This window comes from Otolemur garnettii, unplaced genomic scaffold, assembly GCF_000181295.1.
Source record: "Otolemur garnettii isolate 467f Iridium unplaced genomic scaffold, OtoGar3 scaffold00212, whole genome shotgun sequence".
Taxonomy (NCBI): Eukaryota; Metazoa; Chordata; class Mammalia; order Primates; family Galagidae; genus Otolemur; species Otolemur garnettii.
Window position 1 is genome coordinate 1,977,685 of NW_003852607.1, and position 14,967 is coordinate 1,992,651.

Sequence of the window (14,967 nt, forward strand, 5' to 3'; positions counted from 1 at the left end):
AGCCGAGACTTTGTCTTAAAAAATAAACAAAATAAAATAAAAAGAAAGGAACATCCCTATATGTTTTATGTCACCTGGGCAATACTAAGAGCTTAAGGAGGTGAGATGATACACCGGAACAGTGGGAAATGTACAGAGGCTCAGAGGATTATGGGTGAGTTGAAGAGAGATTATGAGTAGAGAAATACAATATATGCTGAAAGTTGCACAGGTGAGCTCTGTAGGAAAAATAAGACATTTAAGGAAACCTACTTACACAGTAGTAATAATACATGAAAATCTACAGAGAGCTCAAAATAATCAACAAGAAAACAGCAAACAATCTCATTTATTATTGGACATACAACATGAACAAAAACTTCTCTCAAGAAGACAGATGTGTGGCCAACAAACATAAAAAAATGTTCATTGCCCCTAATCAGCAGAGATATGCAAATCAAAACCACCTTGATGTACCACCTAACCTCAGTGAGAATAGCCCACATCACAAAGTCCCAAAGCTGCAGATGCTGGTATGGGTATGGAGGCAAGGGAACACTTACACAGTGTTGGTAGGATTAGAAACTCATACAACCTTTTGGAAAAGACATATGGAGAATCCTCAAAGAGCTGAAAGTGGATCTTCCCTTTCATCACACAATCCCATTACTAGACATCTACCCAGAAGAAAAGAAATCATTTGACCATGAGGACTTGTGCACTAGAATATTTATCACAGCTCATTTCATAATCAGCAAGATGTGGAAACAATCCAAGTGCCCATCATCTTATGAATGGATAAATTACCTATAGTATAAGTAGACCATGGAATACTATTCAGCCATAGGAAAGATGGAGACTTTCCATCTTTTACATTTAACTGGATGGAGTTGGAGAACACTTGGTATAAGTAAATAATCACAAGAATGAAAAAGCAAGCATCTCATGTACTCAATACTACAATGAAACCAAGTAGATGAGGACCTGAATGTGCACAGGAGAGAAAAACACAATCAAATTCAAGTGGGAGAGAAGTGGGGAGGAGGGTGGGAATTTTATAAGCTTGTAACCTTTGGGGACACTGTAGGGATTTATGGCATACCTCGTGGGTGAGGGGCTCAACTACAATTTGCAGTTTACCTAACACATGGAAACAATGTAACAAAAACATTTATACCTTCATATTAATCTGAAATTAGAAAAAAAACTCCCATGTTTATTCTTTGGAACAACATTAACATCAAGTTAAATGTTAATAACAACCAAAGTGACCCACAGATTTAGTAAAATCCTTAGCAAACTCCCAATGAAACTTCCTACCAAAATAAATGTGTCCTTTAACTAAAAAGAAACCACATTGTCACCTCAATAGCAAAAGAAATTTAAAAGAAATGGAACAGGAGGTCTCACTTACATAAATTACAAAACTTATTACATAGCCACCTAATCTAAGCAGTGTATGTCTGTCATGGAGACAGATGTAGAAAGCAATGACACAGAGAACCAGTCAGAAACCCTCAACTGTATTGTCTAATGTGGTCAATCAGGGTGATAGCAACATGTAAAGGAGAAAGGATAATCTGTTCAACAAATAGTGCCAAGGAAATGAAATAGCCACAAGAAAAAGGAAGGTGGGCCCTTACTACATATGACATCAAAACTTTATTTCATGGGATCAGACCTGGTGGCTCACTCCTGTAGTAATACTAACAGTCTGGGAGGATGAGGGGGTGGAATGCCTGAGCTCAGAGGTTCAAGTAAAAAAGACAAAGAAAACCATTTCCACTTTGCACAGGGGTTTTCTTTGTTGTAGTTTTCAGACAGAGTCTCACTATTTTGCCCTCGTAGAGTGCTGTGGCGTTACAGCTCACAGCATCCTCAAACTCTTGGGCTTAAGGGATCTTTTGTCTGAGCCTCCTGAGTAGCTGGGACTACAGGCACCTGCCACAATGCCCAGCTTTTTTGTTTGTTTGTTTGCAGTTGCCATTGTTGTTTTAGCTGGGCCTTGATCTATGTGGCCATCATACTACCCACTGAGCTATGGGTGCCAGCCACTTTGCAGAGATTTTAAGAAAATTCCTGCTGGCTACAACTTGCGTAATAAACAAAGACATCTTCTAAAATATATAAATCAGTAGACACACAGTGGTACAGCATCTCAACATATTCCAGATAGTACAATCCACAAAAGGAATAAAGGCAAAGAAACATACACAATAGTAAAATAGATGATGAAATACATGAAATCCAGGATCATGTATAATATGTGAAAACAGACAAGATGAGAGTAGCAGTGCCTGAAATAAATGACACTAGGAACTACACCCCCATTCTAGTGAGCTATGCTCACCACATGGACCTGGGGATCCAACACAGGATGCTTCAGTCCCCTCACTTTTCTTTACACTGAGGAAAAATCTCAGAGGAGCCTCGTATACACAGCAGTAAACTTTGGATAAAGCATAAGTGAAGAGCACATCGGGTATCTTGTGAAATAATTAGAAATACATACATTGATCTCCTCCCCTGTTCCTCACATACATGCCTAACAGTTTGAAATGTCCAGGGGACAGGAATGTGACATGTGCTAATGTGTCCACTTCTGTGGTGTCCTGCATAACGGCTAGTCACCAACAAGAGCAAGCTATGACTATAAGCCTGAAATTTTCAGCCCCAACCAACATGCTCAAGGAATGAGAGAGGACTGGAAGTGAGTTAACATCATCAATGATGACTCTTCCATAAAAAGAGGTAGACTGTGGGGTTAGGAGAAATTCCAAGTGCTGAACACATGGATGTGCATGGAGGGTGGAGCATCCAGTGAAGCTTCAACGAGCCTTGTCCTGTGAGCCTCTTCATTTGGTTATTCATCTGTGTCCTCTCAAATGTCCCTCATAATAAAACAGACACACAAAGTGTGTCACTGAGAGTGATGAGCCAACCTCAGAAATAATCACACTTGAGCAGAGCTTCAAGGAACTTCCAAGTTAACCACTGGCTGGTCACAAGGAGAGGTGACAACATACTACTTGTGAGTGGAGTATGACAAAGGGGATACTTGGGGACTCAGCCATCAGTCTCTGGGATCTGACCCTAACTCCAAGTAGACAGGGTCACAAATGAAGAAAACATTGGGTATTTGTGGGAAGAAACCCAACACACTTTGTGACCAGAAGAGAGACATTCTGTGTTGAGTGGTAGGTGAGAAGATGATGAACACTTTGGCTTGCTCTTATTTCCAACTGACCTGAAAAGGCAGAGAGGGCTGAAGACAGCTGTGTTGTACCCTGGTCCAGATGCAAAGAAAGAACAGCCATTGTTTTCCCTCATCCTAATTAGGTCTCCCAGTACAGAAAATGGGTTGACACCCAAAGAGGTCAATGGAGCAGGTCTATGGTAGCCTCAGCGCTGACAGCTATGGACAGAGAACTGAGCACCAGATGGAATCAAAACAGGACACACCACATGAGAAAGAGATCCTTGTACATGGCCTTCTCTGTGTCCTACACAGACAGGGGACCAAAGTGTTCATAGAGGTGTCATCATGCAATCAAATATTTTGCCTTGATCTCTGTTTGAGCTGTAGCATGACTGCAGGGTCAAATAATCCAGTGTTCCACATCCAAGAATAGAGTGATCAGTAGAGACAAAGACAAAGATTTCTCCGTAGAGCTCACAGGATTTAACCTTTTGCTCATCCACAGAACCCCTAACTGGCAGCCTTTCCCACACACTGTTTAAGAGTGCAGCTTCCACTGTGCCTACCTGAGCTCTTACCTGAGTGCACACCTCTGATCCATTCCTCCCAGTTTGAATTTGTTGGTGCTTTCACTTCAGTCTCCACAGTCCAGGGCTCTTTCCCTTCCTCCAACAAGGAGAGAACAGTCAGGTCAGGAAGCAAGAGTCCTGCTTGTAAAAATAAGGAATCAAGAAGTGCTGCAGCTTTGCCAAAATCCAAGCCCTGTGCTGAGGTAAGACAGAGGACATTACAAATGGATTAAGAAAAAATGTAGGGTGGCACCTGTGGCTCAAGGAGTAGGGCGCCAGCCCCATATGCTGGAGGTGGTGGGTTCAAACTCAGCCCTGGCCAAAAAAAAAAAAAAAAAAAAGAAAAATGTATTTATCCATATAAGGCTGCCTTCTGAATGTGTATGAAACTATGCTATGCAAACATTAAGCTCTCTCTGTCAGGAAGTACTGAATCAAAGGTCCTGGGTACAAAATAGGGAACTAGACATTTTTGTAAAAAGTCTATGATTTAGAGCCATGATGTGCTCACCCAGGGAGACCAGGTTCCTGTAGTTCTCCAACATCACGGCCCTGTACAAAGCCCTCTGAGCAGGGTCCAGGCACTGCCACTCCTCCTGAGAGAACTCTATGGCCACATCCCTGAATGTCAATTGTCCCTGAAATGAGAAACATGTTTCACCAAAGAGGGATGGAAAGAAATCCCCTCTTCACAGAAAACCAGAAGAGCAATGAAAAAATTGATGTGACTGAAATATGTATTTTGAAAGATTCATATTAATAGACTTTTGAGCTTGCTACGTGCTGTACCCTACTTTTCCTTGAGCAGTTATGACATTCTCTAAATTAGTGTGGATCTCACTTTTTTGGATATTACAAGAGAAACAAGTATGACATTAACCCAGGCTTATATCTGTTCTCTATAAAGGTATTAAATCTGTTTGACACACCAAACTAGAAAATTCAGTGTCTCCCCAAACTAGAAAATGACTGTTGTCTTCAGGATCACTATGTCCACAGTGACTCATAGAAAGATCAGAATCTAAAAAAAAAAAAAGAAAGAAAGATCAGTATCTAAAAAGTGGTTCAATGATAGAAACGGCTGTGTCCGAAGCTACTGAATAGTTCCCATGTGATAAGAATGTCTCTGAATACTTAGACTAGCTGCTATACTAACAACAGCCCATGAGAGGAAGATCTCTTCCCATCTTACTGAGGAGACAACCGTGTCTCACACATAGTAAGAAAAAACTTCCCTGGGGTCAGTAGACTAAAAAGAACAGTAAAGGCTCAGCGCCTGTGGCTCAAATGGCTAAGCTACGTGCTGTACCCTACTTTTGCCTAAGGTGGCGGGTTCAAATCCAGCCCAGGCCCACCAAACAACAATGATGGCTGCAACAAAAAATAGCCGGGTGTTGTGGCAGGCGCCTGTGGTCCCAGCTACTTGGGAGGTTGAGGCAGGAGACTCACTTGCACCCAGGAGTTGGAGGTTGCTGTGAGCTGTGATGCAACAGCACTCTACCCAGGGGGACAGCTTGAGGCTCTGTCTCAAAAAACAAACAAACAAACAAACAAACAAACAAAACCCCGACAGAACAGTAAAACCTGACCCCAGGTGACTGGGTTTTACCGTATTTACCCCAAAATAGGACCTACCCAAATAATAAGCCCTAGTAGGATTTCTACGCATTTGTTAAATATAAGCCCTACCTGGATAATAAGACTTAGTGATGGGCATGGCTATGCAACATATCTACATAGCCACACCTTGCATTTCAGCAATGAGTGGTAAGGAAGACTGGAATACCTTTTATCTGCCTTAGCTCCTTTCTTGAGGAGGCCGTTGGCACTTGGGCAGGTGCGTCTGTGGTAACCGTTGTCACAGGCATCCTATTGCGCATATGCAAACGGCTAGGGGAAAGGAGTTCACGCATCACTAGCACCAGCCCCACCAACAAGGTCAGCTCCCCCTGTCAGGTTCCAGAAGATAACCTAACTGTATTTGAATAAATGTGGGTTATTGTATTATATATAATAAAAACAAGACATCCCCTGAAAATAAGCCCTAGTGTGTCTTCTTGAGAAAAAATAAATATAAGACAATGTCTTATTTTTGGAGAAACATGGTAGTATGGGACCTACTAGTTCAAACCCTTAAGAAGCAGACCAGCCTCAGAAGTAAACTGACAGAATTACCTTATTTAGAAAAAATGAAACATGTTCAAGGGTGAGAACATGCAACTGCATAAAAGGTCATGATATGCACATATACACACCTATGCTGTTTATATGTTAGCAGTGTTATTGATGTCAACTCATTAACATGATACAGAAGGGGGTTACCCAGTGCCTGTCAACTTCCCTGCACTGTGTTGAGTAGCTCGTGAGGGTGGAGGGCAGAAACTCCTACATGGAGCTGAGGCAGTACCAGGACCAGCACTTCCAGGGTGACAATGGAGGCTATGAAAAACTACATAAGTGGTGACACCTGTGGCTCAGTGAGCAGGGTGCTGGCCCCATATACCGATGGCCGTGGGTTCAAACTCGGCCCTAGCAAAGCTGCAACAAAAAAATAGCCGGGCATTGTGGTGGGCACCTGTAGTCCCAGCTACTCGGGAGGCTGAGGCAAGAGAATCACCTAAGCCCAAGAGTTAGAGGTTGCTATGAGCTGTGACGCCACAGCACTATACTATTCACTATACCAAAAGTGAGACTCTGTCTCTAAAAAAAAAAAAAAAAAGAAGAAAAGGAAAAGAAAGAAAAAACTACGCAAGAAAAAGTGTATCAAGGCCCAGCGTGGTACCTCAAGTATGTAATCCTAGCACTCTGGGAGGCCAAGGTCGCGGGATACCTTGAGCTCACAAGATTGAGAGCAACTTAAACAAAAGGGAGACTCATTTCTACTAAAAATAGAATGACTAGCTGGGCATGGTGGCAGGCACCTGTAGTCCCAGTGACTTAAGGGGCTGATGCAGGAGAACTTGAGCCCGGGGGTTTGAGGTTGTGTAAGCCATGACATCATGCCACTCTACCTAGGGCAAAAGAGTGAGAGTATGTTTCACATACATACAGAAAAAAAAATTGATGAAAAGAAAAACTGAACATTGAAGAAAAAAATTTCTTCGTACACAACTGAAAAATAATTTTATGAACTCTTTAGGCAAAGCAGTGACATAAATAAAATTATTATGAGTCTGAATAAAATGAAAAGACTAGCACCTGGACTCTGCTTTGTGGAATACTATTCAAGAGCACATACAGAAAATTCCACGTGGTACATGAGTGAAACTGGTCTGCATGCCAAGATCACCCCCACAGATTGGGGTGCAGGCTTTAAGGAGGGCAGGCAGGAGGGTTGTGTGCCATTTGGGGGCAAGCTATGAGAGGAGTATCAGCAAGACTATGATAGGGCAGAGGTGGCTATGGAGAACTGGCAGAAACGAGTGAGTGATAGCTCCAAAAAATTCCTGTGGCCTGTTGGATTTAGTAGAGAAAATTATCCACGGTCGTCCAACCAGCTTATTTTTACCAAGCTTTGATCAGTAGTTCTATTGAGCCTGAAGCAAGGACAGAATACAAGAGAATACTTTGAATTCTAGTCTTAGAATCTTGACTATACAGTGCCAGGTGGGATGACTCACACCTGTAATTTCAGCAGGCTGAGAAGGGTGGATGGCCTGAGTTCATGTTTCGAGACCAGCCTGAGCTAGAGGGAGAACTCATCTCTAAAATTAGGTGGGCGTTGTGATGGGCACCTATGGTCCCAGGTACTCTGGAGGTCGAGGCAAGAGAATGAGTTGAGCCCAAGAGTTAGAGGTTGCTGAGAACTGTGATGTCAGGGCACTCTACTGGGGTGGTGTCAAAGTAAGACTCTGTTTCAAAAAAAAAAAAAGAAAGAAAGAAAGAAAAAGAAAAGAAAATCATATGCAATGAATCTTATTTGAATTCTGTCTATAACAGCTTAATAAACAGTCAATAAAATTGGACTACCTCCCTTGGCTCCTATGCTCAGTGGTTAGGGTGCCGGCAACATACACGGGAGCTGGTGGGGTCAAATCTGGCCCGGGCCTGCCAAACAACGACAACTACAACAAATAAAAAAACAGCTGGGTATTGTGGCAGGAGGCTGAGGTTACGTGGGAGGCTGAGGTTACGTGGGAGGCTGAGGCAAGAGAATCGCTTAAGCCCAAGAGTTTGAGGTTGCTGTGAGCTGCGATGCCATAGCACCCTACTGAGGGTGACATAGTGAGACTCTCAGAAAGAAAAAAAGTTGAACCTCCTTAAAAAAAAACAAAAACCATGAATATGTAAAATAACTGAAAGTCCATGGAAACATTCAAGAGAAAATTCCAATGGTCAAAAAACATAAAATTGGCTCAGTGCCTGTGGCTCAAGTGGCTAAGGTGCCAGCCACATACACCTGAGCTGGTGGGTTCGAATCCAACCTGGGCCCGCCAAACAACGATGGCTGCAACCAAAAAATAGTCGGGCATTGCGGCGGGCACCTGTGGTCCCGGCTACTTGGGAGGCTGAGGCAAGAGAATCGCTTAAGCCCAGGAGATGGAGGTTGCTATGAGCAGTGATGCCATGATACTCTACCCAGGGAGACAGCTTGAGGCTCTGTCTCAAAAAAAAAAACAAAACAAAACATAAAATTTACATAACACGATGATATGCCTTCGATGACTCATCGCATGTTCACACACAACACACTTGCACACTCACACATGTACACACAGATACCTGAAATAACAGGGTTCTCTTTGCAAAAACAGTCCTCTGCTGCCCACTGAGGCTGGGGGTTTCAAGGATAAGTCCCATAGGAAGAGTCTCTCACTACTCTTTCAGAACCTGCTCCCCTTCCAGTGAAGCCCACTCCCACACTTTAGCAGGAAGAGCTGGGCTGGACTGAACTCCCCTCAGGGAACAGATGAAAATCCAGGCAGAGCATGGCCCCCTCACCCCTATGTGGATCTCAGGCTAATCTCAGCCCTCACAGATGCACGACACCATGCCTTAGTTTTCAATAGTGGATACAGAATAGACTAGAACCCCCTTATCCACAGAGGATACACTCCATGAACACAAGATCTGTGCATATGAACCATATGTGCTATGTAAGTTGAAGGAACAGTAAAATAATTTTGAAAAGAAGAAGAAAATAGGCAGCTTTTCAAATGATATGAATATATTAGGACATATATGATCTGCCAACATGTGATCTTAAATTGGGTATCAGTGGATACTATTGAAGCTTATGTAGTATGTAATTTGATGGAACAGAGACATAGTTTTTGTTATTTAATTTTATTGTTTTTAGACAGAGTCTCAACCAGTTGCCCTGAGTAGAATACCGTGGCATCACAGCTCATAGTGACCTCCAACTCTTGGGCTCAAGTGATCTTCTTCCCTCAGTTTTTCTATTTTTAGTAGGGATAGGGTCTGGCTTTTGCTCAGGCTGATCTTGAACTCTTGAGCTCAAGTAATCCACCCTCCATGGCCTCCCAAAGTGGTAGGATTACAGGAGTGAGCCACCATGCATGGCCAGAGACATAATTTTTAAAAGCATGAAAAAAAACTGGTATGCTAGATTCCACAAACATATTACCACTTACATTAGCTGTAAACATATGACCTGAAAGCTGCATAATAGAATATACGATGAAATAATCACTGAAGAATTTTCTCCAGCCAGGCATGTACCTCATGTCAGTAAACCCAACTACATTGAGGGGTTGATGTGGGAGGATTATTTGAACCCAGAAGTTTAACTCCACCTTGGGCAACATCGGGAAACACCCTCTGTGTACACAGGAAAAAGCAGCCAGGTGCAGGGATGTGCACCTGAACTCTCAGCCATGTGGGAGGCTGGAATGGGAGGATGACTTGAGCACAGGAATTGGAAGGTACAGCGAGTGTGATCAGGCCACTGCACTCTTGTTTGGGTAACAGAGATCCTGTCTGTGACAGGGAAAAAAATAAGTCCCTGTGGGATAGAAACATTGAGACTGACTGAACCAATCTACTACACCTAGACATTTATCTTGACTCCATAGTTTAAAAGAGATGATGGAATAAATCACTCTGTGTCACTGATGCCCATCTGTCCATACCTTTCTTGGTCATAAAGAATTGGGCATGAGAAACATGGTGATGCAGTCCTATAACTCAAAACATAGTAGAAAATCAGGCAGAAAAGATGACCCTGAGGATGCCTTTTCCAGAATGTACCATGTTACCCCATGACTACAGACAGCTTGGCAGTGCACCCAGATGTGGCCCCTGAACAGTCCCTCCTGCCCAATAGCACTGCTACCACAGGGCCACTCCCCTTTTTACCCTAGGGCTGGGAGTGAAACCCTTCCCAGGACTGTGTCCAATGGAGCCTCTTCATGTCACTGGGTCTCAGAAAGTTAGAAGTAAAGTAGATATGAGAAGAACTGAAGGAAGGTATAGGGGAGTGGGAGCAAACATGTCACTCAGCATGGCTCAGAGTCAGAGAAGATCAGCAAGTCCAATACCCAGTTCTGAGAAAAGAGAAAGACACAAAATAATCCACTGAGAGTATCACAGTACCTGAGCAATAGCCATTACTGACTCCTCTTCTTTCTTCTTCCTCCTGATCTGGGTTTCTTCCTTATCCAACACGAATGTTTAAAAGTCAATCCTGGGGTGGCACCTGTGGCTCAAGGAGTGTGGTGCTGGCCCCATATACCGGAGGTAGTGAGTTTAAACCTGGCTCTGGTCAAAAAAAAAGTCAATCCTGATTATAAAAAAAAGCATGGTGTTCAATGGAGAATCAACACACTGCCGTTAGTGATAGGACCCCATGGAGAAGAAGACTTCCCACTTAAGAAGATGGTTTTCTCCATCCATAACACCAGGGGGATGCAGAGGAAATACACTTCTACAGGATGATGAACTAGTGAGTCTCTGACCCATTCATCAGACCTCACTCCTGTGCTGGTGATTTCCCCACTCATGGTATAGGAGTGGGGAGCTGGGCTGCACGAAGCTCCCCTCCAGGGCACAGCCCCAAACCCTAGGCAGAGCACAGGCCCTTACTGCTCTGTAATCAAGGCTCAGCTCAGTCCTCAGCCATGGAGGACAGAGACCCTTTGTACTTAGTGTTGGACATGGACTGGACACACCTGGTAACTGGAACCATTAGCGAAGGTGGTTCCTAACTGGACTATGTAAATAGCCAGGGGACACAAGAGAAGTGCATGAGAAAAGCCTCAACACTCTAATGTAAGACCAGTCTTGAACTCCACTCAGAGGGGCAAAGCCAGGACCCCTCCCTCCTTCTCACTCTGCTCTCTCCTTGGATACTTGTTGCCAGTATCAGGACAGGGAAATGCAAGAGACTCTAAAGAAAAAGTCAGATGGACCAATATGTGCTGTTCTGTGTTTGAAGAGGTGGCTGAAATACTGAATAGAGGGACAGAAGTCCTCTGTGAAAAGGTGATACTAGCACAAAGATATAAGGAAGGAAGGGTGCACGTTACCAGTAGCTCAGGGGAGGAGACTTCTAGAATGAGCGACATCCATTGTCGCTCCTGAGGCTCCTGAGGCAGGAGCAACCTAGGGAAAAGAAAGGCCTGTGTGGCTGGAGCAGAGCCAGTGAGCAGGACACAAGATGTGGCCAGATAGGTCCTAGGGGAGCCGAGCAGGGAGGGCCCTGGCCTGCACACTTATTTCTCCTAAGTCTCCAGCAAAGTTTCAAAACCTAATTGCCCAGCTTTTTTAAGTAAACATATACTTTTTTTTGCTTTAATACAAGAATGCACCAAACACATTGTTGACTGATCACAAGTTAACTCGTGTTTGCACTTGCATTAGCTACAATTTTTAAAACACGGGGTACCATAGGATATTATAAAAGTTTCTTGATTTTGTCACCAGAAAAATAACCAGGGACATGGTATTACTTCTGGGTAAAATTATCAGTCAACAACGTGTTAAGATATAAAGTCTTACCCAGGTAAGGTGGCTCATGCCTACAATCCTAGGACTCGGAGAAGCTAAGGCACTTGCTTGAGCGCAGGAGTTTGAGACCAACCTGAGGGAGAATGAGAGCACATCTGTACTAAAAATAGAAAAACTAGCCAGGTGTAGTGGGAGGTACCTAGTGTCCCAAGAACTCAGGAGGATGAAGCAAAAGAGCAAATTGCACCCATGAGTGTGAATTTTCTGTGAGGTATGATGATTTGATGATGCCACTACACTCTACCCTGGGCAAACGAGGAAAACTCTGCCTCAAAAAAAGAAAATGACATGTCATCTTATATACAATCATAAGAGAGTGAGTGCACAGTATGAGAAAATTTTGCTTTGGGGCCATGGTGTTTCCTTATGTCAAGACAGCTCAAGAGACATGTGAGTGATACATGGTTCTCTATGTCCCAGTTTCAAAACTAGCAAAGTACAACTCACGTGGCAGTTACCATGTTAAATATATGACAAGAAGTTCCATGAACCCAAGGGAGCAGGGTCATCCTGCTCTGAGATGTGAGGACCACAGGAGAACATGTTTCTCACAGCAGAGAAAGTCCCCTTTGTACACGTGAAAGTGGAGATGCCTCTTAGTTGGCACCGCAGAGAGGTAAGGACACAACTGGACAAATTCCACACTTCAGAGTAGAGGGCTACAGGGCAAATGGAGACACATCAGAGTGGTTTACACCACAAGAAGAGATGATAAGGAAAAGCAGGGAGTGGACAGAGGTGACTAAAGATTCAAGGAGGAAATCCTGGGCTGGGCACGGTGTCTCACGCCTGCAAGCCTGGCACTGGGAGGTGGAGCCAGGATCCCTTGAGCTCTGGAATTCCAGACTAGCCTGAGCAATAGTGACATACGACCTCTACTGAAACTATAAATACTAGCCAAATGTTGTGGTGGATCCCCAGTCCCACCTACTGAGCCCAAGAGTTTGAAATTGCTGTAAGCTATGATAACTTCAGGGCACTTTACCCAGGCTGACAGAGACTCTGACTCAAAAAATAAATAAATAAAAGTTTGAAAATAAAATAAAACTAAAAATTGATGAAGCTGTGCAGGAAGGATGCCAGGCAACACTGAGACTCTGAGGGGGAATGTCAGTGGTGCACAATCTCAGGGCCAGCAACACATAGGAGCAGGGATAAACCATCCCCTGTCACTATAAAAAGCTACTCAAATTGAACACAGATTATTTTCTCTCTAGTCACTAATGTGTGTGTGATTTCCCACACTAACCTCTTCTCTAGGGGACTCCCAGCTGGGTGCCCCATAATCAAATTCAATTTTGACAGTACAGACATAGGTGGGGCAGCCTTGTGGTGATGAGGAGTACACAGGTGATCTGATCCCACTTCTAGGTAGACAGTGTGATAGCCAAGTTACCTTATGGATGTCTGATGGAGAACTGCAGGCTGATAAGGGGTACCCCACACGTTAGTGACCAGACACGACATAGTCTGTGTCGAGTGCTCTCTGACAAAAGGACTGTGAAAGTTAGGACTCATCCACTTCCCTGCTCCTTACCCCATCTCAGGAAAAGGTAAGAGGATGACCCACAATTGAATGGACCAACTCCCGCCCTCTGGCTCAAACCAGGCTACAAGTGGAGGCTAGCCTGTGAGGCCAGGAATTAGTTCATGCACCACACTTACCGATAGGAGTTGTGCAATTCTCAATTTCATTTATATATTTGCAGCAAATGCTAAACTTATTAGATGACAAATAGGGGAAACACTGTGTCACATCTTAATTATCACACACAATCACTTCAAGACTGATCTGGGCTCATTTCCTTGTGTTTCCCTCCCTCATTCTCTACAAACCTCTCATCCTCATCTTCTACCCCGTGCTCTTGCTTTTCTCTTCTCCTCTGTGTGTCCCTCCTGGGCTTCAGATCCTCATTCTCTTGTCCTCTCTCCTGGTCTTTGTCCCCTACATCCCTCCTTCTTTGACCTGTTCTGCTCCATTCTGGAAATGAGTATCACCTTTTCCATCTCTTTGTCCCTAATATTTTGACTGTCCCATCTGTCTCTCCCTCTTTCTTCCCCAACTCTGCTCCCCATCTCCTTTCATTATTTTCTCTTCTTTGTCACCTCCCATCTCCTCTCTCTCCCATTCAGCTTTGGTTCCTTTTTTGCTGTCCTTGTCGCCAGGTACCCCTCCTGGGGTCCCAGAACCAGGCTGCTATGGCTGCCCGGACTCCCAGTCATTCCTACCCTCCCAGGACGCTCTGTCTGAGGCAACTCTCCATTTGCTGCCAGTTGCCCCATGTTGCTTTCCTTCATCTGTCAGGAGAACGAGGCTTTCTAAAAATTACTTCAGGGATTTTTCTCCACCTACTAGTGCACAGCTTTCTGACCCGCTGTTTAGAAGAATTCTAAAAACAGAGCAAGCATAGACCACTCCATTTTGAGCATAAGGCACTCCATCTTGGCTGTTCAGTGACCCCTGCTGAAACCACCAACTTGCTTAGGGACCCAGTCAGAAGGAAGAGGTGGAACTGGGGAACTCAATGGCTCCAAGGTAGGGCCTAAACCTTAACAGAACAGAATAGTATCAATGGGATGAAGCAGGAACCTTATATGGCAACAGTTACTAGTACTCCAAAGTAACACTCTCCTCCTCCTACTCTACCTAAAACCTTTAAAAGGTAAGCACTGTTGCCCTCCAAGGCGGAGGCCTATTGAATCTTAGCCGGCCTTCATGCAGGAGCCAAATAAACGTTAGCTACTGCTCTACATTCAGCTTTCTGACATGATTGGCTGGACTCCTACCTTACACCTTCTGCTTTCACGCACACGTCTTCTTGCAAATCCCTCCCACGTCCTCTAGTTGGCACTGTTCATAGGTCTCCCTCATTCTTCCTCTATAACTTTTCCTCTCTTCTCCCCTGCTCTCTGTGTCCCATACTTCACACATATGGAATAAAAATAACATGCTCACTTAGGAGCGCACAAAAATGAGGGAAGAAAATAGATTTCGTGTCACATTACAAGTCCCGGTTATTCCCCATAGACTCTACTTTGAGGAAGTAGAGTCCTCAAAGTAGCTGTCCTGGGCAGCTGAACCCCCCAAGGACAATGGGGAGATGGGGAAAAGAGGACGGATTAGGGCAGAGGTGGGGTCTGCAGACCCCAGGACCGGGGACAGGACGAGGCTCTTCCAAGACCCGGGATGCGGCGCTGCACTCCACGGGCGACTCAGGCGCGGCCTCGGGAGCCAAGAAGGACGTGAACACC

At 44.3% G+C, this 14,967-nt stretch overlaps 1 protein-coding gene across 3 annotated transcripts in view; it reads right to left on the bottom strand.

The window, feature by feature from the left end:
• Positions 1–2,596: 2,596 nt before the first annotated feature.
• Positions 2,597–14,967, bottom strand: part of LOC105888167 (zinc finger protein 480-like) — a 55,737-nt gene continuing 43,366 nt past the window's right edge. The window contains exons 2-7 of one of the 3 annotated variants that reach the window (XM_023507948.1): positions 10,303–10,467; positions 5,534–5,637; positions 4,677–4,768; positions 4,259–4,385; positions 3,757–3,885; positions 2,597–3,226 (exon numbers count right to left, since the gene is read on the bottom strand). In XM_023507948.1, the coding sequence (XP_023363716.1) occupies positions 3,093–3,226; positions 3,757–3,885; positions 4,259–4,385; positions 4,677–4,768; positions 5,534–5,627 (576 nt within the window). In that variant the 5' untranslated portion in view covers positions 5,628–5,637; positions 10,303–10,467 and the 3' untranslated portion in view covers positions 2,597–3,092. Of the gene's footprint in view, positions 3,227–3,463; positions 3,886–4,258; positions 4,386–4,676; positions 4,769–5,533; positions 5,638–10,302; positions 11,683–14,967 lie in introns of those variants that run through there. The other 2 variants (XM_023507950.1, XM_023507949.1) reach the window with 2 other exon arrangements.